This window comes from Rhodofomes roseus (genome assembly GCF_022264815.1).
Source record: "Rhodofomes roseus strain CIRM-BRFM 1785 chromosome Unknown C8Q71scaffold_36, whole genome shotgun sequence".
In the NCBI taxonomy this organism is placed as follows: Eukaryota; Fungi; Basidiomycota; class Agaricomycetes; order Polyporales; family Fomitopsidaceae; genus Rhodofomes; species Rhodofomes roseus.
In genome coordinates this window covers 246,137-267,242 of record NW_025952992.1, presented here as the reverse complement: position 1 = coordinate 267,242, position 21,106 = coordinate 246,137, and the positions used below count along the sequence as shown (strand labels likewise).

Below are 21,106 nucleotides of genomic sequence, written 5' to 3'. Positions count from 1 at the left end.
CAAACAAAGGGGTTTGTCCGCAGTGTAGCGCCGTCACCTCGCCTTCGCACGCTGTCGGCGAGGCATTGCATCGACGTACTTATGCACACCAGTGCACACCGAGTCTGTCTCACAGCTGGAAGGCCATTGCAGGGATGACTGCATGCCGTCGCAGACCTTCGCAGACTCGAGATATCTGACACGAATACTACTAATAGCCTATCAACGCGGGGTTGAATTCGATTCGTTACCTGTCATATGCAAGTCATATGTAACTCGCAATTCCCGGGCGCGGACTCGCTCTGAAGATCTGACTGTCGACTGACTCTTTGCAAGCTCCGGGGCCGAACCCTGGGTTATTGGGACACAGATCAGTAAGTATGATAGCCTTTATAGGCGGACGCGTCACACGGCCTGCCGCGATACTGCCGGAATGACTCGTTCAAAACACAGGGAACGCATGGTTGTCGATGATGATCGAGGAAGGTTCGGTGCCGGTGGCTTCTTGATGGAGGAGGATCCTCCTCCATCTATGTACACAGCATCTGCCACCGCGCGCTTGTAACGGTACATAGACCCTCTGAATCAGCGTTAGTCGTGCGTCCTCCTCCTCCTCCACGTCCTTCGAGTGTCTTGTCTGTCCCAGGCACGATGGACACAGGCCCAAGAGACCCGTTCGTCAGTCATTCCAGTTGGTCCGTGAGCATACCGGGCACTGCGCAATATGTCTTCGCTCAGGCACACAAGGCTGGCAACCAAAGTGTCTCGGTGCTGAGTGCTGCACGAGATGAAATCGAGTAAGTTCCATGTCGCATTCATTTCGAGCTGAAATTACATGCAACACAGCTTCGCGGATTCCACACTGCTCTATCCTGTTGGGGTTGCTGCGCTTTCGGTCCTAGTACTGCTGGTGCAGCTAGCCTTCCATCTTCGAACCCAGCGAAACGCGTACACGAAACCTGCTGAGTCAGAGCCTTCACCATTAGCTGAGCCTCTCCATGCACCAGAGGAGAGCGAGAATGCGTCTGCGCTCGCAAAATACATCAAGGAGCATGGAGGCGCCGTCATAATCGCGTTCAACCTTGTACGATCTGGTTCAACTCTGGCTTTACTAGGCATGTCCATGTACAGCGCAACCAAAGCTCTCGGACACACGGCGACTCTGGAGCCCCAGAACTCCCAGATCGTTATCCACGTCAGTACCTGTATAACCTACGTGAGCACTTTCCCCTGCTTGCTTTTACGTGCCCAACGAAACTGAACGCGGCATCTAGTTGTACGCGTCAGCCCTCAGCATCGCCTCGGTGCTTGCCGGTCCGATTCTCAGCACAATTGTCGTTCGCCACCTGAACTGTATCCTGGTCTTGGAGTGGGCGGCTTACGCGTACCGCGACCTCTGGCCCTTGGCAACATTCACGCTCGAGCCCATAGATCTCGATGAGGGTGCGCTGCTCTGGACCAGATTAGCCCTGCTGACTCTCAGTGCTGTCTTCGTTCCTCTCCTAATCCCTCGGCTGTACATTCCCTTCGATCCGGAGGTACGTCGCTGCAGCCACGGGACAACGTAGAAAGGGCGAGAACTAATGGTGTTGTAGAACCCATGGCCCGACCCGCACCCGGAGCAAACCAGTTCCATCTTGTCATTCTGGCTGTTCACTTGGCTGAATCCGACAATAAGGCTCGCGTCGGGCGTCGAGCATCTCACGATCGACATGCTGCCCCCTCTGGCCGACTACGATGAAGCGCACAACCTGATGAAAAGCAGCGCCAATGTATGTCTGTCTGTTAGCATGGGTACTGCATTTATTGATGTGCTCGGAAGGAACTCGATCCTTTCAGAGTCAAGACGAAGGGAAGGCATCTCATGTGGGGTCTTCTGCGTGTTTTTCGTACGTTCATGCGCGTCTGCGTGGCTGCGCACATGTGTACTTATGTAGATTGAACAGGAGCGGACTGGATCATCCTGACCATCCTGACCACTGTGGACGTACGTCTGCAATCCCTTCAGTCCGTTATGTAGGCTCACGTTCTATTCGGCAGACCACTACGGAGTTCATCGGTCCGCTCGCTATCCGGTACATCCTGATGTGAGCATACCATTGTCGCATTGAAGCCTGGCCCTCTGACCCCCCCCCCCCTTCAGGTACCTCGAGACGGAGGGCGTGGGTGCTACCGTGCGGCCCTGGTTCTGGATCGCGACACTGTTCTTCGGACCGCTCTTCGACTACATTTTAATGGCCGCTCTCCTATTCCTCTCCGTGCGTCTAGCGTCCTAACCTCTCGTACTGTTACTCATTGGCACGCCTGTAGACGAGATTGCTGACCCGCGTCGAGGCGATCATCACGCAGCTTGTGTTCGAGCACGCCCTGCGCATGCGCATAAAGGCGGATGCCTCTGACGAACCTGCCAAGAGCGAGGGCGACACGACCGTCGCCGGCACACCCGATACGGCATACGTCGCGGGTTCAAGCGCGACCACTGCCCAGGAGAATGGCAACGACAATGACAGCGACTCATCAGCAGGCAAGGGCAAGCAGAAGTCCACTACGACTGCGCAGACGGCGAAGCCAAAGGACGACGAGAAGAAGGGCAAGAACGTCGTCGGCAAGATCAATAACTTGATCTCGTCCGACCTTGCCTCTCTCGGAAACGGCAGGAATTTCGTGATGATCTGTATGTGTCTAGTGCGTCTCGATGCTTGCGTTCCTCGTTCAACCTTACCTCCCCACAGTGGTCAAGCTGCCGGTCGAGATCATTTGCTGTGTCTGGTTCTTGTACGCCGTCTTGGGCTGGAGGTCAGTAGCTGTACCATGAGAGGCAAAGCAGCACATCTGATAGCCTCACAGTGCGTTCGTCGGTCTCGCTTCCATCATCATACTGTTCCCCGTCCCTGGTTTGATTGGCACGATGATTCGCAAGATCCAGGTCGCCAAGATGAAGAAGGTAACAGTCACGAGTATAATTGGGCGTGCAAGCTGCTGACGCATACCGTTCCAGACCGATGCTCGCGTACAGACTGCGACCGAAAGTGGGCTCAATAGATATCTGCCGGTGTACTCTCGCTGACTCCTGCCAGCTATGAACGTCATCCGCATGATAAAGCTGTTCGGCTGGGAGCCCAGGGTTACCGAGCAACTGGCTGAAAAGCGCGAGGAAGAGCTGGAGCTCGTGAAGAAGGACAAGCTGCTGGACCTTATCAATGGTAACCTGAAGTGCGTATGCAGTCTTCTGCACCCATGCAGCTCACACTGAAGCACCTGAAGTCACGTCATTCCTTTGGTGACCATGATAGCGACCTATGCGACATACGTGAGTCCGCCGCATCAAAATGGATGTAGACTACAAACTGACATCAGCCTATAGACCATGGTCATGAAACGAGAGCTCACTGGTGAGATGACTCCTCCCTGTATGCGCGTAAATCTCACCCTGGTTTTTAGCCTCTGCCGTCTTCTCGTCTATCACCGGTACGTCCTGTGAGTTCCGGCGGTCTGCATGGTACTCATGAATGTGTAGTATTCGACACTTTCAGCAACCTGATGCACATGGTTCTCGGCTTCGTGCCTGAGCTGATCCGAGGTAGGGTCATGAAACAGACCGACGAGATACGTTTAGAAGACTGAGTTCTGTATTACAGCCAAGGTATCGTTGGACCGAGTGAATGAGTTCTTGCAGAAGGTTGGTACTCTCTGCCTCGCATTCCGAGATGATTGATGGGAATATGTCATGCCATAGACAGAGCTCCTCGATGAGTACTCGGAGCAGCCTGGCGAGATCCAGACTCAGATCGGCGCGCAGCCCGAGGAAGACGTGATCGGTTTCCGCAACACTTCTTTCACATGGGCAAACACAGCCAGTGGTTCGGCTGCATCGACTCCTGGAAGTGGGCGAAGTAACTTCGCCTTGCGCATCGACGGCGACCTGATCTTCAAGAAAGGAGGCATCAACCTCGTCATCGGCCCTACTGGCTCGGGAAAGAGCTCGTTGTTGATGGCGTTGTTGGGCGAGATGCACTACATACCGGCGGGTCCTGATTCGTTCTTCAATCTTCCCCGTAGCGGAGGTATCGCCTATGCTGCGCAGGAGTCGTGGGTACAGAATGAGACTATCAGGGTAGGTGCTTCATCGCGGGAATGGTGCATCATAATCATATGTGTCTGAGTAGGACAACATCCTCTTCGGGGCACCATACAATGAGGAACGCTACCAGAAAGGTACGTTGACGCATCCCGCCGTAGAGAGCAGATTACTTAACTGCGCATATAGTCCTCGAACAGTGCGCTCTCAAACGCGATCTCGAGCTGTTCGCTGCGGGTGATGAGACGGAGGTGGGCGAAAGGGGTATTACACTCAGGTACAAGTTCGACTTGGGATGTTTTCAATTGCAATCATTGACTCTTTTGACACCAGTGGCGGTCAGAAGGTATTCGGTGGTCCGTTTGGGCGATGCCATTGTACTCACACCCATCGTAGGCACGCATCACGCTTGCCCGTGCTATATACTCGCGGGCGCAGACACTGTTGTTGGATGATGTAAGCGATGAGTCACCTTCCATGGGTTTGGAGGAGTGAACTGTTTGCTAGGTACTCGCCGCGCTAGACGTCCACACATCACGATGGATCGTCGAGAAGTGCTTCAAAGGCGACCTTGTACGTGGCCGAACGGTGCTACTCGTTGTAAGTCCACATTGTCCTGAACTTTGCAAGCTCCTCATGGTATCAATCGCAGACGCACAATGTTTCGATGGCCAGCCCAATTGCCGACTACGTTGTCGCTCTCGGCACAGATGGCAGAATATCCAGTCAAGGATCCATAGCCAACGCGCTAGAGCGTGACAGGAAGCTGGCCGCTGAAGTAGCCAAGGAAGAGGCCGAGATAGAGAAAGCAGAAGCTACCGTTGACGAGCAAGCTCCGGAAGAGGTTCCGAAGGAGGATGGCAAACTTGTCGTCGAAGAAGAGGTCGCAGTCGGGCATGTCGGTTGGCAAGCGAGTACGTCTCATGTTTCTGCTGGTCATAGTGTCTTTCTAACGAACACAACAGTGCGGCTTCTCTTCGGCGCGCTCGGAGGGAACCACCAAGTCTTTTTCTGGTTCAGCTTTATCGGCGGTCTCATGCTGTACATGGTCTTCAACATCCTTGAGACCTGGTTCCTGGGCTTTTGGGCGAGGCAATACGAAGAAGTGCCCGCGTCTGAAGTCAATGTTCCATAGTATGTCTCCCACGTTGATACGAGCGACATCTCTGACCACAATCTCTGATAGCTTCCTGGGTGTATACGGGTTGATCATGATCATATCGACCCTGTTTTACGTGGCGGCCTTCTATGTCTACATGTTCGGGACGCTGAGAGCATCGAGAGTCATTCACAACGAGCTAATGCGTTCGATTCTGGCTACAACATTGCGGTAAGTTCAAAACACTACTTTCGTGACACATCAATAATCATTTCGTAGGTGGCTTGACAAAACACCTACATCTCGGATTATTGCTCGATGCACGCAAGACATTCAAGAAGGTAAGTCTACCCTGTACATAGCGTGTCCTCAACTAACAAATGTGACGAAGTTGACGGTCCCGTTGCGAGATTGTTCAGTGTCCTTACAGAGATGTCGCTCGAGATGCTCATGAAGCTTGTTGTCGTGGCGGTGATATCGCCCATCTTCCTTATCCCCGGTGTGTTCATTGCCGCTGTCGGTGGTTGGATCGGCGAGGTCTACATGAAGGCCCAACTCGCGGTCAAACGTGAAAGAAGTAATGCAAAGGCCCCAGTGCTCGGCCACTTCGGGGCCGCGTTTGCGGGTCTCAGTATGTAACGTATTGCTCGATGAACTAGGGTTCTAGCTGACGGATTTGACAGCCTCTATCCGCGCCTACGGTGCACAGGAAGCGTTCAAGAAGGAGTCATACGTACGCATCAACCGATATACTCGTGCTACAAGAGCTTTCTGGGGTCTCAATGGGTGCGTTGAATACTGCAGATGACTGATCAGACAATCTGATCCCCTCGTAGCTGGGTAACTATCCGTATTACCACCCTGGGATCCGCCTTTTCTGCCGCTTTGGCGGCCTACTTGGTGTACGGGAAGTCAATCACCGCGTCCAATACCGGTTTCTCCCTGAACATGGCAGGTCAGGAGGGTCGGATAGGGATATCCCCACACCGTGCTGATATCATGCAGTCGGGTTTAGCAGCATGATTCTTTGGTGGGTGGCTATTTTCAATGAGTTGGAGGTGTCAGGTACGTCGCAACATGAGCAGGTGAAAAATCGTCTCTGACCATGTTCTTCCCTTCAGGCAACAGGTAAGAGACGGTGGTATGCAGACATGAGACTCTACTTATCTTTGCCATAGCATCGAGCGTATCAAACAATACATGGAGATCGAGCACGAACCCAAAGCTACGCCAGAAGGTATTCCGCCCGCATACTGGCCGGCGAGCGGAGACCTCAAAGTCGAGAAGCTCTCCGCTCGATACTCTCCAGTGCGTCTCCTCTGATGCGCGAGCAAGCATATGCTTAGTAAGTAAATCTAGGACGGGCCTCGCGTACTGCACGAGATCTCGTTTGAGGTGAGGTCAGGAGAGCGCGTTGGCATCGGTGAGTGGAAATCATTCCGAGTTGCGAATCCATCATTAACCCTGCTATCTAGTCGGTCGCACCGGTAGTGGAAAGGTAAGCACCGTGCCATGTATGTGAGACGTTCGCATGCTGATGCTATGCCTTCAGAGCTCTTTGACTCTGGCTCTCTTACGGTGTATTATCACCGAAGGCAAAGTGTATTATGATGGTCTACCGACAGACAACATTAACCTGGACGCTCTCCGCTCGAATATTACGATCATTCCGCAAGTGGTGCGTCATTCTTCCTCGGTAGATGCTCGCGTTAGCCTGACTGTGGTGTCAGCCCGAGCTCTTGAGCGGGACGTTGCGTCAAAACTTAGATCCCTTCCAGCAGTATGACGATGCCATGTTGAACGATGCCCTTCGGTCTGCCGGCCTGTTCTCGTTGCAGAGCGATATGACCGAGGGTCTCATCACCCTCGACACGCCCATCGCAAGCGGTGGAACGAATCTCTCCGTTGGGCAACGTCAGATCTTGGCCCTTGCAAGAGCCATCGTGCGGCAGAGCAAGCTGCTGATTCTGGATGAAGGTCGGTGCCGTGTTCATCGTAGTGTTAGTTATCTAACCATTATATTGTCGCTCATCCAGCTACGTCTGCCATCGGTGAGAGTGTTCCTAGAGGTTGAGAATTAGGCTGACGCGGTTGCCTTCAGACTATGCAACAGATGCTGTGATACAGTCATCGCTCCGCCAAGAGCTGGACACAGGCGTAACCCTGCTCATCGTCGCTCATCGCCTGCAGACCATCATGGACGCCGACAAAATCGTGAGTTGTGCTGCCTTTCAATTGACTTCGCTGCTCATACATCCCATTCAGATGGTGCTCGACGCTGGCAATATCGTACGTGAACATCACATGCTGATCACTGGTTTGGACACTGAGTACTCTATAGGCTGAATTCGGCAAGCCCAGCGAGCTTCTGAAAAATGAACAGGGTATGCTCCGTGCGCTCGTCGACGAGAGCGGCGACAAGGAGATGTTGTATGCCATGGCTAGTGATGCCACAGGTTCTCACTGATAGAGTCGCGAGCTTCTGTATCCAATCTGTAATCTATTACGGGTTCGTCGTGCATTCTCTTATACAAACCGTCTTGGTGCGTTGAGTGCGGGCGGATCTTCCACGGTCGCAGTGCTTCGTACGAGTATCCGATTCCAACGGAGGATTCACATCGCTGGGCTATTTCCATAACCTCCTGACCAATCGTCCCAGCGGACACTTGATACATGAGCGTCAAACCACTCCCTATCCTCCGAAGCGAGCTCGCAGCAATCCTCCACATTGAGGTACTCTATTGAACCCACTACGTACCCCGGCTCAATTGCCTCCGGGAACCCCGTTGCTTCGTGCACGCTACGCCGCGCCTCGAGGAGGTACCGTAAGTCCATGCTGCTGAATTGCTTGCACCCAACTATCGCCAGCGACTTGAGGCACGGGGAGACCCAGTTGTCATTCGTGGCGAACCCCATCACGCGGAGCACTTCGTGACGCAGGCCGTCGCAATTGACCATTAACACTTTGCTGCACGGGATCGGGCCACGCTGTGCTGCTAGGAAGGTAAGGAGCGTCTTCGCGCTCGCGATTTCGGTCGCTTTGATGTAGTATGAGTTGCCAAGCAGGGAGGGGACCTCCATCGAGCAGCGCGTGTACGACGTCATGTGGACGTAGGGGTAGCTGAGGAGACGATTGTACTCCGCAATTTCGTCGCCGCGCATGTCGACGAAGTCCGCGAACGCGCACCAGACGATCCCACGTCGGACAAGCGGAGGTCCACTGTAGGAACAGTCGAGCCGTAGGTTCGCGAGCTTGACCCGAAGCATTCCCTTGCACTCGGTGATGCATTCGAGGAGGTCGACTAAGGGGAAGTTGGTGTGTCGCAAGCCGTAGTCCAAGATGGTGAGATGGGAGAGCTTCGGTGGCATTCGGTACTGCAGGATCAGCTTCACGTATGACTCATGAAAATGTACATTGCCCATGCGAAGTCTCTCCAGGACGGGTGTTGAGAACTCGGCTGAGACAGGGGAGGCTCCCGTGACGCTCGCCTCAGAGTCATCGACAACGGCCTGCATTTCAAGATCAATGAGTCGATCTGCACGACCAACGATTTCAATGCGAGGGCGCGGGAGTGAGCTAGCACGGAGGACCTTCATGCGAAGAAGGCGCCAACGCTTCATGTGCGGAGCGAGTGTTTCCATGACGGCCTGCATCTGTACCTTCTCCGTAGGGCCTTCTTCAGTATTAATATATTACTTACTACTAAATTATTAGTGGCCGCGTCAAGCCTACACAAAACGTAGATGTCCAGTAGAGAGTCCCGGGACCAGGTAAGGTAGTCGCGTATCGTTGACAGCGATGTTGGATCATTGCCGACCCAGATCACCAAGCGCGTCCAGAAGAGTGACATGATTGACATGACCCCTCGCCAGTGGCGACATACAGAGGCGATCGACTCCGGGAACGGGAGAGGTGACATTGAGCTGTCGTATGGCGGCCATGGTTCTAGATTTTTGTCATTCCAGCCAACTAGGAACCGCCCATGGAAAGCTGGGTCCCGGACGGTAAGAAGCAATTCGCGAAAGATGAGGAGGAGAATATCCGGGGGAAGATCGTTGACGGACACACGCTGCCGCAGCCTGGTTGTCCCAGCCGCGATGCCGGATATTTGTTTCTTGCTCATGGCCTGGACCTGTTGAATGTTAGTAGAAGTAGTATAGTCTCTCGAACGACGTCGTCAGCGTACCTGGAGCATGGGCAAGAGATCGGGGAAAGACAAGAATCGCTGGTCCGGGAGTAACTTAGCCTACGTGGGAATCGGGACTGAAGATCTTCACGCCACAGACGCGTCCACTCCCCCTACGCCACTCAGACGACGACGACGACGAGGGGGGGATCCATTTAGTCACGCAGCACACGCGATCCACGCGGACGACGTTGTGGGTCTTCTGTCGCATGCAACACACTGCAGGGTTTCGACTCACCAAATTTTTGCAGGTAATATTCTCAGTGTAAGATTTTCCGACCGTTGTGTGCTTATTTAGATACTTTGACAAACTATGAATTTGCAGACGGATGAAATGGCATTACTCGACCCCCAGCATAATGAACTCGGACTGACTGGAATAGAGCTCGAAGTTTGATCGCCCGAGACGGACCCTGTCGGACGAACGAGGGATCCGGATGTCGAAGAGGCAAGTAAGTAGTGACATATCATAATGCCCATACAGGGCGCTTAGATCAAGGATCTACTGACCACATTGTCCGATTACTTATGTCCTGGTTGTCCCGCACCCACATGCTTGTACTGTCTCGTGTCTCTTCCTTCTCGCTGATCAAGGCAGTACAATTTCGATAACGTCACTGGCTTTCTACTGGGTGGCCCGGAATAGATTAATGGGTACGACCGACCTCCCACAATGTCGCGATCGGCCTTCCGTGCGAATTTAAGGGTTGAACGTTGAACGACGATAAAGGAGAGCAATTCAGTTCAGGCTGCGAAAAAGCCTCAGGCTATCCGGCCGAGGCCGGGAAGTATACACGCCAGTTCTAGAACCAGGACGAGGGGATTGAACGACGAATCATGTCGGCCCGCCGGAGCCTGTTCCTTGCATAGTAGTATTTGAGAGCCGAGTCATCTTATCCAGCTGATCTCCAACTTGCCTCCGTTCCCCACTCAGAGGCGGTCAGCGGAAGTCCTAGGTTAGCGCGATGGCAAGCAGCAGCAGCTCGGACAATGTCATCGGGGTCGTCATCATGGCAAGGCATGGCGACCGGAGGGGCTACTACCAGTCCCCCGTTACCTATACCGCTTCGGACACGATCATCACGCCGCTGGGAGAGGCGAGTCTACTTCTCTCCGATGCAAAATGTTCAGTGCTAAAGCCTCAGTGATGCTTTTCAGCAAGAGGAATGGCAACTCGGTGCTCTGCTCCGGTCGATATACCTGAACGAGTCGTCCTCGTCTTACGTTCAGGGTATCGCACCATACACCTCTGCCTTCAATTTGAGCCAGGTGCAGGTTTACGCGGACAACAGTGGAGAAGGGTCCGTCATCATGGATAGTGCGGCCGCACTTGTTCAGGGCCTCTGGCAAGCCACGGATCTCCAAAACACGACCCTTGCCAATGGGTCGACAATCATCAGTCCACTGGGAGGCTATCAATACGTTCCGAGTGAGTCCCTTTTCACGTATCGTGCACCAGTATTTGTGAAGCTAACCTACGACTTCGAGTTAACTCTGTCAGCCCGAACGAGGACATTACCTTGGACAGCACAGATCAATGCAAGGTCAGCCGACGTTTCTGTGCACTCCCGTATTGATGAGACTGAACTTGTGACGATCAGGCATTCACCACGCATACTACTACGGTGTACAACTCATCCATCTTCCAAGCCAAGCAAGAAGAAGCGGCCTCGTTCTTCTCTGAGTTGTCACCGTATGTTGGAGGACGGTCTCTCGAGCTGGACAACATGGTGAGTTCCGAGCGTTTGTTGAACAGACGTCTCGTTAACGACATGCTTGTCTCCTTTCAGTGGAACGTAAGTAATTGGCCGCCGGTCAGAGCTCATGTCCGCATGAATGACATCTTTCGTAGATCTACGACTATATGAATGTCCAGTCCATCCATAACACGACTTTCGCAGCCGCCTTGCCGTCAGAGTACCTCGCCCAAGCCCGCGACCTCGTCGACTGGCAACAGTACCAGGTTTTCACAGACCCGTCTTTCGACGGCATTGGCAACAGTGAGTGTACATCGCCATGTTGATCATCGCATTTTGGCTGACAATGTACCACGCTGGTAGTCGGTTTCCGCACGATGCTCCCGGGGATCTTGAACTCGTTTAAACAGTTCCAGAATGCATCGACAGGCTTGAAGCTGAGCTACTACGCCATTTCGTACAAGCCCTTCCTCGGACTCTTCAACATGACGGGCATAGTCAATGACGGTCAAGTTCCCCAGGCGGTCGGTACGTGCCCACCTGTAAATTCTCTCGTACCCTGTCACTGACTGAGCACCCTCCCAGTCGACTACGCGGGCACCACCGTCTTCGAGCTGCGTCAGCCGTCAAGCGGCTCAGAGCCGACAGTTCGCCTGCTCTTCAAGAACGGGACGGCTGCAACGGAGTACAGCCCCGTGACGATGAGCTTCTCTGGCTGGAACGGCGCGCAGAGCGGCACGGACGTCCCGCTGTCGACCTTTGTGAGCGCGTTCGCACCCGCGGCTATCAACAGCACGCTCGACTGGTGCCAGGCTTGCGGGACGACCACCGAGCGGGGATGCGCTGTCGCCCTCGCGGCGGCTGCGGAGACCGCGAGCTCGGGTGGCCACCAGAAGATAAGCAAGGTCGGCGCGGGCTTCTTGGGTGCTGGGCTCACAGCGGCAGTGTTCTTGATGGCACTCGGTGTGCTCGCCTTCCTTGGTGTACTGACTGTCGGTGGGAGGAGATGGAGAAGGAAGCGGGCTGCTTCGGGGTCCAAGGAGAAGATTAGGAGTGCTAGTGGTGGCGACGTTGAGCTTCACTCTGAGGTAAGTCTCATCGTGCTTTTACAGACCACATGGCTCATTGGCTTTGAATCATAAGGCAAACTCGCTGTCTAAGGTGTAAGATTACACAGCGAAGAAGATGTGATGGTCACGGGAGCGCTCACCCGACATTACTTGTATTTCTAGAGCATCTGTACTCGTCATGACGATGTCCTCATATGGATCATGATGTCGGCTCAAGGGCTGAATTGAGCTTGAAGCATGCCAGATCTGTACTCATCGGACAAGGCTATAGCCAGATCCAAGACAAGCAACAAGGATGCGCGATGCGCGATGATCGCAAATCATGTGACCGCGTCACCAACGTGTTTATCAGGCGCCAGACCCGGCGTGAGACGGCGTTCGGGAATCGAGTTTGGCCTCGTCCTTACCTCGATCTGCATCGCGCCGACGCGTAGGTCATCATGCATACCAAACCATCCGTTACACGTATGGCTCCTCGGCCTCACACGGTTCTCCCTTGGTTCGAAGAGGTAGTCTGGCTGACAACGACTTAGCATGGGAAGCAGATACTTACATTTGACAGAGCCTGCCGCCGCGCAACGCCTTCGGGCATTGCTGTACGAACCATTGGTCGCTTCTACGCTTCTTATCAGCGAGCGCTGGACGAATGGATGGTGATGCCACGTAGCCTCTACTTAACGTAAACTCTATATATGCGGTGTACCAGATGCGGATGCGCGCAGCACTCTGCCGCGTCGCGCCATCGCACTGCGCAGCTTAGTGAAACGTGTCTGAACGGCCACCATCCCTCGCGAATCCCTCGCGGTCATCCTCCCCTCCTGCCGATACCTCGAGTCTTAAGACGGGCCCCTAGACGTTAATCCTCGGAAGACGAGATGTCGCTCCCTCCACAAGTCGTGTTGGCACCTGCAGGGGAACGTGAATACGCTAGCTCCGAGCAAGGACTGCCATTGTACGTCCAACAATTCTCCGTCAGGTCTACCTTGACCGGAATGCTGATATTCGCTCGAAGACCTGAACTTGCAACGCTTGGCATCCCCGTAGCGTTCGCGGGGGTTTCCGTGATCGGTCTTGTTGTCCAGTCTGTCATTCTCTGGACGCGTTTGAGGGTGGCAGCCACGAAAGTCATCCCTTCTACGTCGTTCGAACCGGAATCGACCGTAGACGTCACGGATGTCAATCATGAAAACAGATTGTCGCGCTTCGTGGCCCATCGTCGAGGATGGACGGCGTTCGCCCTCAATTGCTCTCGCCTTCTAGCCTGTCTGGCCCTTCTTCTCATGAACATCTTCACTGCCGTCACGTACCCATCGGAGAAGCCTGAACAAAACAGTCTCCATGATGAGACCACCCCTACAACGGCGATCTTGGTTATCTATGTAGGCTCCTTCGCATCGATTCCAGGCAACTCGCGCGCTAACATCTGATACAGCTATATGCCTTGGTCCTTTCTCTGGCAGCTACGCTGACGACATCCCCGACTAGCCTCTGGGCGACGCACGTCAATCTTGTGCTCATCCCTACTTGGGCTGTATATATCTATCGGGACGTCTTTCCACTGACAACGTTTACGCTCTCCCCGATCGATGCAGCGGAAGGCGGATGGCTTTGGGCCAAGATCGCGCTACTAACCTACGTCGCTCTGATCGTGCCGCTGATCATTCCGAGGCCGTACACACCTGTCGATCCGAAGGTCTCGATCATCCAACTTCCACGTTGCAGAACGTAGTCTGACTAACCCCCATCAACAGCACCCATCCAAGCCATCACCGGAACAGACAGCGTCGTTGCTCTCTTTGCTGCTATACAGCTGGCTGGATGGAACCATCGTGGATGCGTATCACGCTGAACATCTCAAGTTAGACCAGCTGCCCCCGCTAGCGGACTACGACGATGCCCAGTTTCTGGCTGAACACAACTTCCTGGTATGTAGCTAAGATCTGAGCCGAAAGTCGTCTCACGGGATTACTGAACTGGAGCAGGAGCTCAGCCCATTCCAAGTCAAAAACAAGGAAAGACACATCTTCTGGGGCTTCGTGCATATTTTTCGTAAGAGTTCCCCGTCAGTATGCTCGACTGTTCTCATCAATCACATACAGGACTTGATCTCATCGTCATGGCTCACCTATTGATATTCAATGTAAGCTAATGTTCTCTACCAGTTTGTCTGTGCTGAGCTTAGTAGACATTCTTCCAATTTGCCAACCCGCTGAGCATCAAAAACCTGCTTAGGTATCTGCAATAACCTTGTCTTTGTATCTGCATCAGGCGACCTAATGTGTTTGCTTCAACAGCTACATCGAGGACGGAGGCGAAGGTGCCCTTGTACGCCCATGGGTCTGGGTTCTGTGCCTCTTTCTTGGACCGGCGCTTGAGACCGTCAGCATATCGTTCTATTATCTGTATTCGGTAATATCCGTCGTTGACCTCTTGATTCGCGAACGTACTGACAATAGGCGGGTTTCAGATGCGACTACTGGTTCGCATGGAAGCGATGATCACGCAGCTTGTTTTTGAACATTCTCTTCGCATGCGTGTGAAGGCCGAGGCGGGAGATGGCCCAGTCCCGCAAGGCAAGACAAGAGAGGGAAAGCAGAAGGGAGAAGGCAAGAATGTCCAAGGGAAAGTCAATAACTTGATCACCTCAGATCTCAACGCGATCGGCTTCGGGAGAGAAATCCTGGCTCCGTGTTCGTGTTCACCTTGCATGTGGTCTGTCAGCTGCTGTGATTATTGACGTCAAGTCGTACTTGACAGTGCTGAAAATTCCGGTGGTCGTGATACTCTGTGTTATCTTCCTCTACACACTGCTCGGTTGGAGGCTGGTATCATTCCCGTGTAATGCGCGTGCAGTCTGACTGACAGGTAGCTTTTCAGTGCCTTGGCTGGCATGACGGTAGTCGTCGTTCTCATTCCGCTTCCTGGGACACTCGCTACGAGAATTCGTAAGGTGCAAGCCCAGAAGATGAAGAAGGTAAAGTCCCTAACTTCAAAAACGTTCTCCGCGTCATGTCTGACATTGTGACATTAGACAGACGCTCGCGTACAGACAGTCACAGAAACTATGAATGTCATACGAATGATCAAGCTGTTCGGCTGGGAATCGCGTGTGAAGCAACAGCTCACTGAGAAACGGGATCACGAACTAGATTTCATCAAGAAGAGCAAGATGCTGGAGCTTATCAATGGGAGTGTCAAGTAAGTGTGCACTGCTGGTGTACGACCGCAGGGACTGATAAACGCAGTTATATCATTCCGTTGTTGACAATGATCGTGACTTTCATGACCTACGTATGTGTATCCATACCTATCGCGTTGACATGCTCATCGGGCGCACATACGCTAGACAATGGTGATGAAACGAGAATTGACGGGTGCGTTGCTGCAATGATGCAGCACTACGTCGCTTCGGAGCCGTACTGACGTCCCGGTAGCTTCCAGGGTATTTGCGTCTATGACTGGTAAACGATACATTACATGCTATGTTTATACGACTTCACTGATATGTGGCGCTATAGTCTTCACCATGTTCAGCCGTGAGATCCGTCAAAGCTTCAACTTCATCCCATTGATGATGAGAGGTGCGTAGCGTATCATTTGTCGCCTTCTTAAGGCTGACGTCCTATCCTTAATCAGCCAAGGTCGCACTCGACAGAGTTAACGATTTCTTGCATCAAGTATGTCATGTCTGGTCCTTCATCTGAGCCCCAAATCTCATACATGGAATAGACCGAACTATTGGATGAGTTTTCGGAGCCCGGGGATTCCTTGACTGTCGCCTCGCTTGCGAGCTCTCCCCCAAGTGCGGATGCAATCGGCTTCAAGAACGCATCCTTCACGTGGGCTAAAGATACCGATCTTCCTCCTACACCCGGGAGCGGAACGCGTGCGTTCAAGCTGCGCATCGAAGGAGATCTGGTGTTCAACAACGGCGGCGTCAACCTCATTGTCGGGCCGACTGGATGCGGCAAGACGTCCATGTTGATGGCGCTTCTAGGCATGATCACAGCCCTTACGTGCGACTCACATCGTGACACAACCCACAGGCGAGATGCACTACATTCCAGAAGGCCCACACTCATTCTACCAGCTTCCACGCGCTGGCGGTGTTGCTTACGCTGCTCAAGAATCATGGGTACAGAATGAGACTATCCGCGTGAGTCCTGTGTTCTTGAGAGCTCTACACGAGCTCACCGCGAGTGTTTGAAGGACAACATCATCTTTGGCAGCCCTTACGATCGAGAACGATATGAGAAAGGTGCGCTCGTGTGCTATATTTCGTCAACTTCTGCTCAACGGCTCTGCAGTCATTGACCAGTGCAGTCTGCGGCGGGATCTAGGACTATTTGCAGCTGGAGATCTGACTGAAGTAGGCGAAAAGGGTATCACACTGAGGTATTAAGTTCCATGATGGCGTACTCAGGTACAGCTCTGACGCAGACTTATAGCGGTGGTCAGAAAGTACCTTTCACTATCTAATTGAACGCATATCGTGCTGATAGTTACTCAGGCGCGTATCACGCTGGCTCGTGCAGTATACTCGTCCGCAGAGATCCTGCTACTGGACGATGTGAGTACCACTACTGGATATAGGATGACCTGCTGAGAGCGTAGTTCAGGTTCTAGCTGCTCTTGACGTGCACACAGCCCGATGGATAATCAATAAGTGCTTCAAGGGTGATCTCCTCCGCGGCCGTACTGTGCTTCTGGTGGTGAGTACATCTGTCCCAGCGTATGAATGTCCGAGACTGATCGCGGGAGCATTAGACTCACAACGTAGCGATGACTAAGGGTCTGGCCGATTTCGTGGTCGCGCTTGGGCTTGATGGGAAGATATCGAGTCAAGGAACCTTGTCAAATGCACTTGAAAGAGATAGCAAGCTAGCGGCCGAGGTCGCTGAAGAACAGGCTTTGATCGACAAGACAGAGGAAATTATAGATGACTCTCGTTCCAAGCAATCGTCTGGGAAACTAGTAGTGGAGGAGGAAGTGGCCGTCGGACATGTGGGTTGGTCAGCGAGTGAGTGTATATGACTGTTTCAAAAGATGGTGGGCTAACGGGCATAACAGTGAAGACATATCTGTCCAGTCTCGGCGGAAGCCATCTGTGGCTTTTCTGGACTTCTTTCATAAGCATCTTAGCGATCTCCCAATCGCTGGAGAACTTCCAAGTCTGGTTCCTTGGATATTGGGCGCGACAGTACGAAATTCGTAATCCTTCGGACGTTAACGTGCCTTTGTGGGTATCTGTTTCATTTTGCTTCGTGTGTGGCTCACGGGATACGCAGTTATCTCGCCATATATTCTCTGATCCTGCTGGTTTCTGCCGCGTGCTACTACAGTGCGCAGGCTGCCTACGTATTCGGTACTATGAGGGGTTCGCGGGCCGTACATGGCCAGCTGATCTCCTCGGTGCTCGGAACGACGCTCAGGTAATGCTACAAACTCCAGGAACATGCGTTGGTTGTTGACAGAGTCATACACCCAGATGGCTCGACAAAACGCCCACCTCAAGAATGATCGCAAGATGTACCCAGGATATCCAAGCTGGTTAGTACTGAAACAACTGTGAGATCCACTGTTCACGTTAATTTCCAGTGGACATGCCCGTTCCGCGGTTTTTGGGAGACATTCTGAACTATTCGATGTCAATGTTGCTCAAACTAGGCGCCATAGTAGCAACGTCTCCTATTTTCTCTCTGCCAGCGGTTCTCATAGCTAGCACTGGCGGGTGGATCGGCCGAATCTACATGAAGGCCCAGTTGTCCGTCAAGCGAGAGAGAAGTAACGCACAAGCCCCTGTCCTTGGGCATTTTGGTGCTGCCTTCGCTGGTCTAGGTGAGCTCTTGGTTGGAGCCACACATGTCCGCAGAGCTCATGTCGTCCTCAGTGTCAATCCGGGCGTATGGTGCTCAGGATGCATTCAGGAAAGAATCATACAAACGCATCAACCGCTATAGTCGAGTATCAGTGATTTTCTGGGGGCTCAATCGGTATGCATAAAGTCCACGATGCTCAGCCAGCGTTTTGAGCAGAGATCACAGCTGGGTGTGTATCCGCATCGACGCATTGGGTGCTATCTTCACAGCGGCGTTGGCCGGGTACCTCGTATACGCTAAACCGACTACCGCATCGAATACCGGATTTTCGCTCAACATGGCAGGTGGGATTGTAGGGTTATGCGTTGCCGTCGAGGTCACTAAAGTTGTACTCAGTTGGGTTCAGCGGCATGATTTTGTGGTGGGTGCGGATGTTGAATGAGTTAGAGGTCAACGGTATGTGATTGTTCTGTGCCGCTGCTGAAATGAAGACTATCGTGCTTACACGCTGGGAAACAGGCAACAGGCACGTTTTGCTGCTTACCTTGAGGCTGCTTATTGACGCCTGTATAGCCTGGAGAGAATCAAGCAGTATGTAGAGATTGAGCAGGAGACCAAGCCAACCATCGACGGTGTTCCTCCCGCATACTGGCCCGCAAGTGGGGATCTCAAAGTGGAGAACCTTTCGGCGAGATATTCCCCAGTGAGCTATCAATATCGAGCGCGTTGTATGGTTAGCTGATCTAGCGACCTACAGGACGGTCCGAGCGTCCTACACGGCATCTCGTTTGAAGTCAAATCGGGAGAACGCGTAGGCATTGGTAGGCATTGCTATACCTTTCTTTGCGCACACTTGTGACTGACGATCGCTTGCGCTTAGTCGGGCGTACCGGGAGTGGAAAGGTGAGTGGCAGCAGATCTCAAGACTTCGTCGTTGTCTCGTGGCTGATGGATAGCAAAGAGTTCCTTGACTTTGTCTTTGCTGTGTTGCATCATCACAGAAGGGAAGGTCTACTACGACGGCATCGCTACAGACAGTATCAATCTCGACGCGCTCCGCTCAAACATCACGATCATACCGCAAATCGTACGTCGTGAGTCCTCGCACGGATCATATGCCCGGCTGATTTCGACCCGCAGCCCGAGCTGCTCAGCGGGACTCTGCGTCAAAACCTGGACCCATTCCAACAGTATGACGATGCTGTGCTCAATGACGCTCTGCGATCTGCTGGGTTGTTCTCCTTGCAAAGTGACAGTGAAGATGGTAAAATCACGTTGGACACTCCTATCGCAAGTGGAGGAGGCAACCTCTCCGTCGGCCAGCGACAAATCTTGGCGCTAGCGAGGGCCATAGTTCGTCAAAGCAAGCTGCTTATCCTAGATGAAGGTGCGTGCTTCTGGTTCCTCAACGTGACGAACATTCACCGAGACAACTGTCGTAGCTACATCCGCTATCGGTAAGTAGCCACATGAATATCATCCGACCCTCATCGACTCACTTGTGCAGACTATGCTACGGACGCTGTCATTCAAGCCTCTCTTCGGAGAGAATTGGAGAATGGCGTCACTGTCCTGACTGTCGCTCACCGGCTGCACACGATCATGGATGCTGACAAGATCGTGAGTCGTCATAACATGGTCGAACCCAGTCTGAAGTCCTTACACGTGCGGGTTTTCTCACAGATGGTTCTGGACGCGGGACGAATAGTGAGTGCCACCCTTGGACGATGGAAGAGCACCATTCTAATGATTGCCATAGGCTGAGTTCGGCAAGCCTAGCGAGCTACTCAAAGATCAGAAGGGCATGCTTCGCGCACTGGTCGACGAGAGTGGGGACAAGGAAGCCTTATACGCTATGGCTCAGGGCGCTTCGGCTTCAGTCAGTCAATCGTGTGTCTAATATGTGGCATAAGAGGGTCAAGCCTTGCGTCGTTCTATCCTATCATCACCGTCCATCTGTCTAGAGGTTCGTCTATATATCGTATTTACTGCCATTTGCTGTCCTTCGTTTGCGTTTTCCGAGACACTGGCAGCTTCAGCACGCCAGACCGAGGTCGGAAACACGTACCGATACAAGTTCATTCGGCACGCGGAAGAGGCCAGAAGAGGAGGATCGGCCTTTCGACGCGCTCATGGTTATTTTCTCCCTTGCGCAGACTTCCCAGAGAAAGAAACGTCGGTCACCTGAGGGCAAATCTAGAAGCTCTAAAACTTGTCACTCGACGGCTCCAAGTTTGAGTCCTTTGATCTCCATCAAATTCAATACCTCACCCTGCTTGGAGATGCACCTGCCTTTGCGGGCAGAGAGATCCTCGGAGAGGGCGAGCTTGGGGCGAGCAGTGGTGTTCCATCCGGTGTGAGATAGCTCGACAATCATCTAAATTGACTCGCACGCCGCCGCACATGCGCTTGATCGTTCGCACGTCGCAGCTACTTACGGTTTACCGCAACCCTGGCTTCAACTACAGCGCTCCGCTTATTGCTTATCGATTAACGGCAAAAGACTGGCGAGCACGGCGCGGACGTCGTTCGATTTTCAGTCCGCACAACGGGCAGCTAGCTCATGGTTTAGCAGATGACTACGTTACTTGTTTACGTAGATCTCCAAGTACTAGTCGAGGTTCGCGATGGGTAGAACGAGCTACCGGGAGCCCTTGAGCACACGGAGGGGCAGAAGTATATCGGTCAAGAGTCGCAACGGCAGTTTTTCAGTGCTGCGAGTCTATCGTGGTGCACTGTGAGAATGACGTTTATCAGTACCAGGCTTCGCTTCTTCTCTATGGATTCAGTGGACTTAGTAGGCATACCGGCATCGCATGCGACTGAAGGGAAGCGTAAACAATTCACTTCTTGTGAGTGTGATCTTCCTGAAACTGCGTTGACAATAGCCATCGTTCCGTAGAGCCTTTAGCATGCGGTCTTCTATTAGACGTCATAAACTGCGACTCATCCAGCGCGGTGCCGGATCGTCCGACAGTGAACGGCGCAAGATGTCTGAGGGACGAGGGCTCAGCTAGAAGGGGGTACAACATTGTAAGCGACAGACGATTTCTGAATCAGGGTGACGGCCTTTACTTAGACGCATAGCGATAATTCAAAACAGGAGTCCGGTATCGTGCTATTTTGTTGACGTTCTTATGCCCAGACCACGATGCGAGCACGACCACCCTCGAGCCA

The 21,106-nt window shown here is 53.0% G+C and overlaps 4 protein-coding genes across 4 annotated transcripts; 3 read left to right on the top strand and 1 right to left on the bottom strand.

Moving 5' to 3' along the window:
• Positions 1–630: 630 nt before the first annotated feature.
• On the top strand, positions 631–7,623 carry C8Q71DRAFT_911750 (uncharacterized protein; the record flags this gene model as incomplete). Its single annotated transcript, XM_047929143.1, has 42 exons — positions 631–776; positions 826–1,195; positions 1,254–1,517; positions 1,575–1,751; positions 1,802–1,868; positions 1,926–1,966; positions 2,020–2,066; positions 2,123–2,237; positions 2,290–2,653; positions 2,712–2,775; positions 2,827–2,923; positions 2,978–3,008; positions 3,057–3,192; positions 3,244–3,289; positions 3,344–3,371; positions 3,421–3,447; positions 3,497–3,559; positions 3,618–3,658; positions 3,716–4,093; positions 4,146–4,194; positions 4,247–4,334; positions 4,391–4,403; positions 4,454–4,513; positions 4,565–4,657; positions 4,710–4,971; positions 5,023–5,191; positions 5,244–5,387; positions 5,436–5,497; positions 5,548–5,787; positions 5,840–5,942; positions 5,993–6,111; positions 6,162–6,221; positions 6,278–6,284; positions 6,335–6,464; positions 6,516–6,579; positions 6,632–6,654; positions 6,709–6,834; positions 6,887–7,133; positions 7,193–7,207; positions 7,258–7,370; positions 7,422–7,445; positions 7,498–7,623. The coding sequence occupies 42 exons, from the start codon at positions 631–633 to the stop codon at positions 7,621–7,623; spliced, it is 4,839 nt and encodes a 1,612-aa protein (XP_047773140.1).
• Positions 7,624–7,738: 115 nt separating this feature from the next.
• C8Q71DRAFT_851621 (uncharacterized protein) lies at positions 7,739–9,398 on the bottom strand. Its single transcript, XM_047926767.1, has 3 exons — positions 9,344–9,398; positions 8,858–9,289; positions 7,739–8,810 (listed from the first exon to the last, which is right to left on the bottom strand). The coding sequence occupies exons 1-3, from the start codon at positions 9,350–9,352 to the stop codon at positions 7,770–7,772; spliced, it is 1,482 nt and encodes a 493-aa protein (XP_047773139.1). The 5' UTR covers positions 9,353–9,398; the 3' UTR covers positions 7,739–7,769.
• A 910-nt stretch (positions 9,399–10,308) lies between these two features.
• On the top strand, positions 10,309–12,207 carry C8Q71DRAFT_863075 (phosphoglycerate mutase-like protein; the record flags this gene model as incomplete). The annotated part of the gene is made up of 9 exons (XM_047928120.1): positions 10,309–10,444; positions 10,506–10,772; positions 10,832–10,887; positions 10,945–11,073; positions 11,134–11,139; positions 11,196–11,343; positions 11,404–11,568; positions 11,626–12,128; positions 12,184–12,207. The coding sequence occupies 9 exons, from the start codon at positions 10,309–10,311 to the stop codon at positions 12,205–12,207; spliced, it is 1,434 nt and encodes a 477-aa protein (XP_047773138.1).
• Positions 12,208–12,506: 299 nt separating this feature from the next.
• C8Q71DRAFT_789576 (uncharacterized protein) lies at positions 12,507–19,948 on the top strand. Its single transcript, XM_047925267.1, has 43 exons — positions 12,507–12,619; positions 12,673–13,062; positions 13,123–13,489; positions 13,543–13,803; positions 13,862–14,035; positions 14,093–14,159; positions 14,210–14,250; positions 14,296–14,342; positions 14,405–14,519; positions 14,578–14,800; positions 14,868–14,931; positions 14,988–15,084; positions 15,142–15,308; positions 15,356–15,401; positions 15,457–15,484; positions 15,545–15,571; positions 15,629–15,691; positions 15,747–15,787; positions 15,840–16,107; positions 16,157–16,266; positions 16,320–16,368; positions 16,418–16,505; positions 16,559–16,571; positions 16,621–16,680; positions 16,730–16,822; positions 16,878–17,130; positions 17,181–17,349; positions 17,399–17,542; positions 17,599–17,660; positions 17,709–17,948; positions 18,001–18,103; positions 18,155–18,273; positions 18,326–18,385; positions 18,449–18,455; positions 18,503–18,632; positions 18,687–18,750; positions 18,810–18,832; positions 18,891–19,016; positions 19,070–19,316; positions 19,372–19,386; positions 19,437–19,549; positions 19,613–19,636; positions 19,689–19,948. Exons 2-43 carry the CDS (start codon positions 12,986–12,988, stop codon positions 19,827–19,829), a joined length of 4,626 nt encoding a protein of 1,541 aa, XP_047773137.1. The 5' UTR covers positions 12,507–12,619; positions 12,673–12,985; the 3' UTR covers positions 19,830–19,948.
• Positions 19,949–21,106: the final 1,158 nt, after the last annotated feature.

Bases quoted from the DNA above. Each gene is read 5' to 3' on its own strand.
- C8Q71DRAFT_851621 (XM_047926767.1), bottom strand. The intron at 8,811-8,857 runs GTAAGTAATATA...GAGAAGGTACAG, and splicing joins CGGCCACTAATAATTTAGTA to ATGCAGGCCGTCATGGAAAC.
- C8Q71DRAFT_789576 (XM_047925267.1), top strand. From the start codon at position 12,986: ATGTCGCTCCCTCCACAAGTCGTGTTGGCACCTGCAGGGGAACGTGAA. The intron at 13,063-13,122 runs GTACGTCCAACA...ATTCGCTCGAAG, and splicing joins TCCGAGCAAGGACTGCCATT to ACCTGAACTTGCAACGCTTG. The intron at 15,402-15,456 runs GTATGTGTATCC...CACATACGCTAG, and splicing joins TCGTGACTTTCATGACCTAC to ACAATGGTGATGAAACGAGA.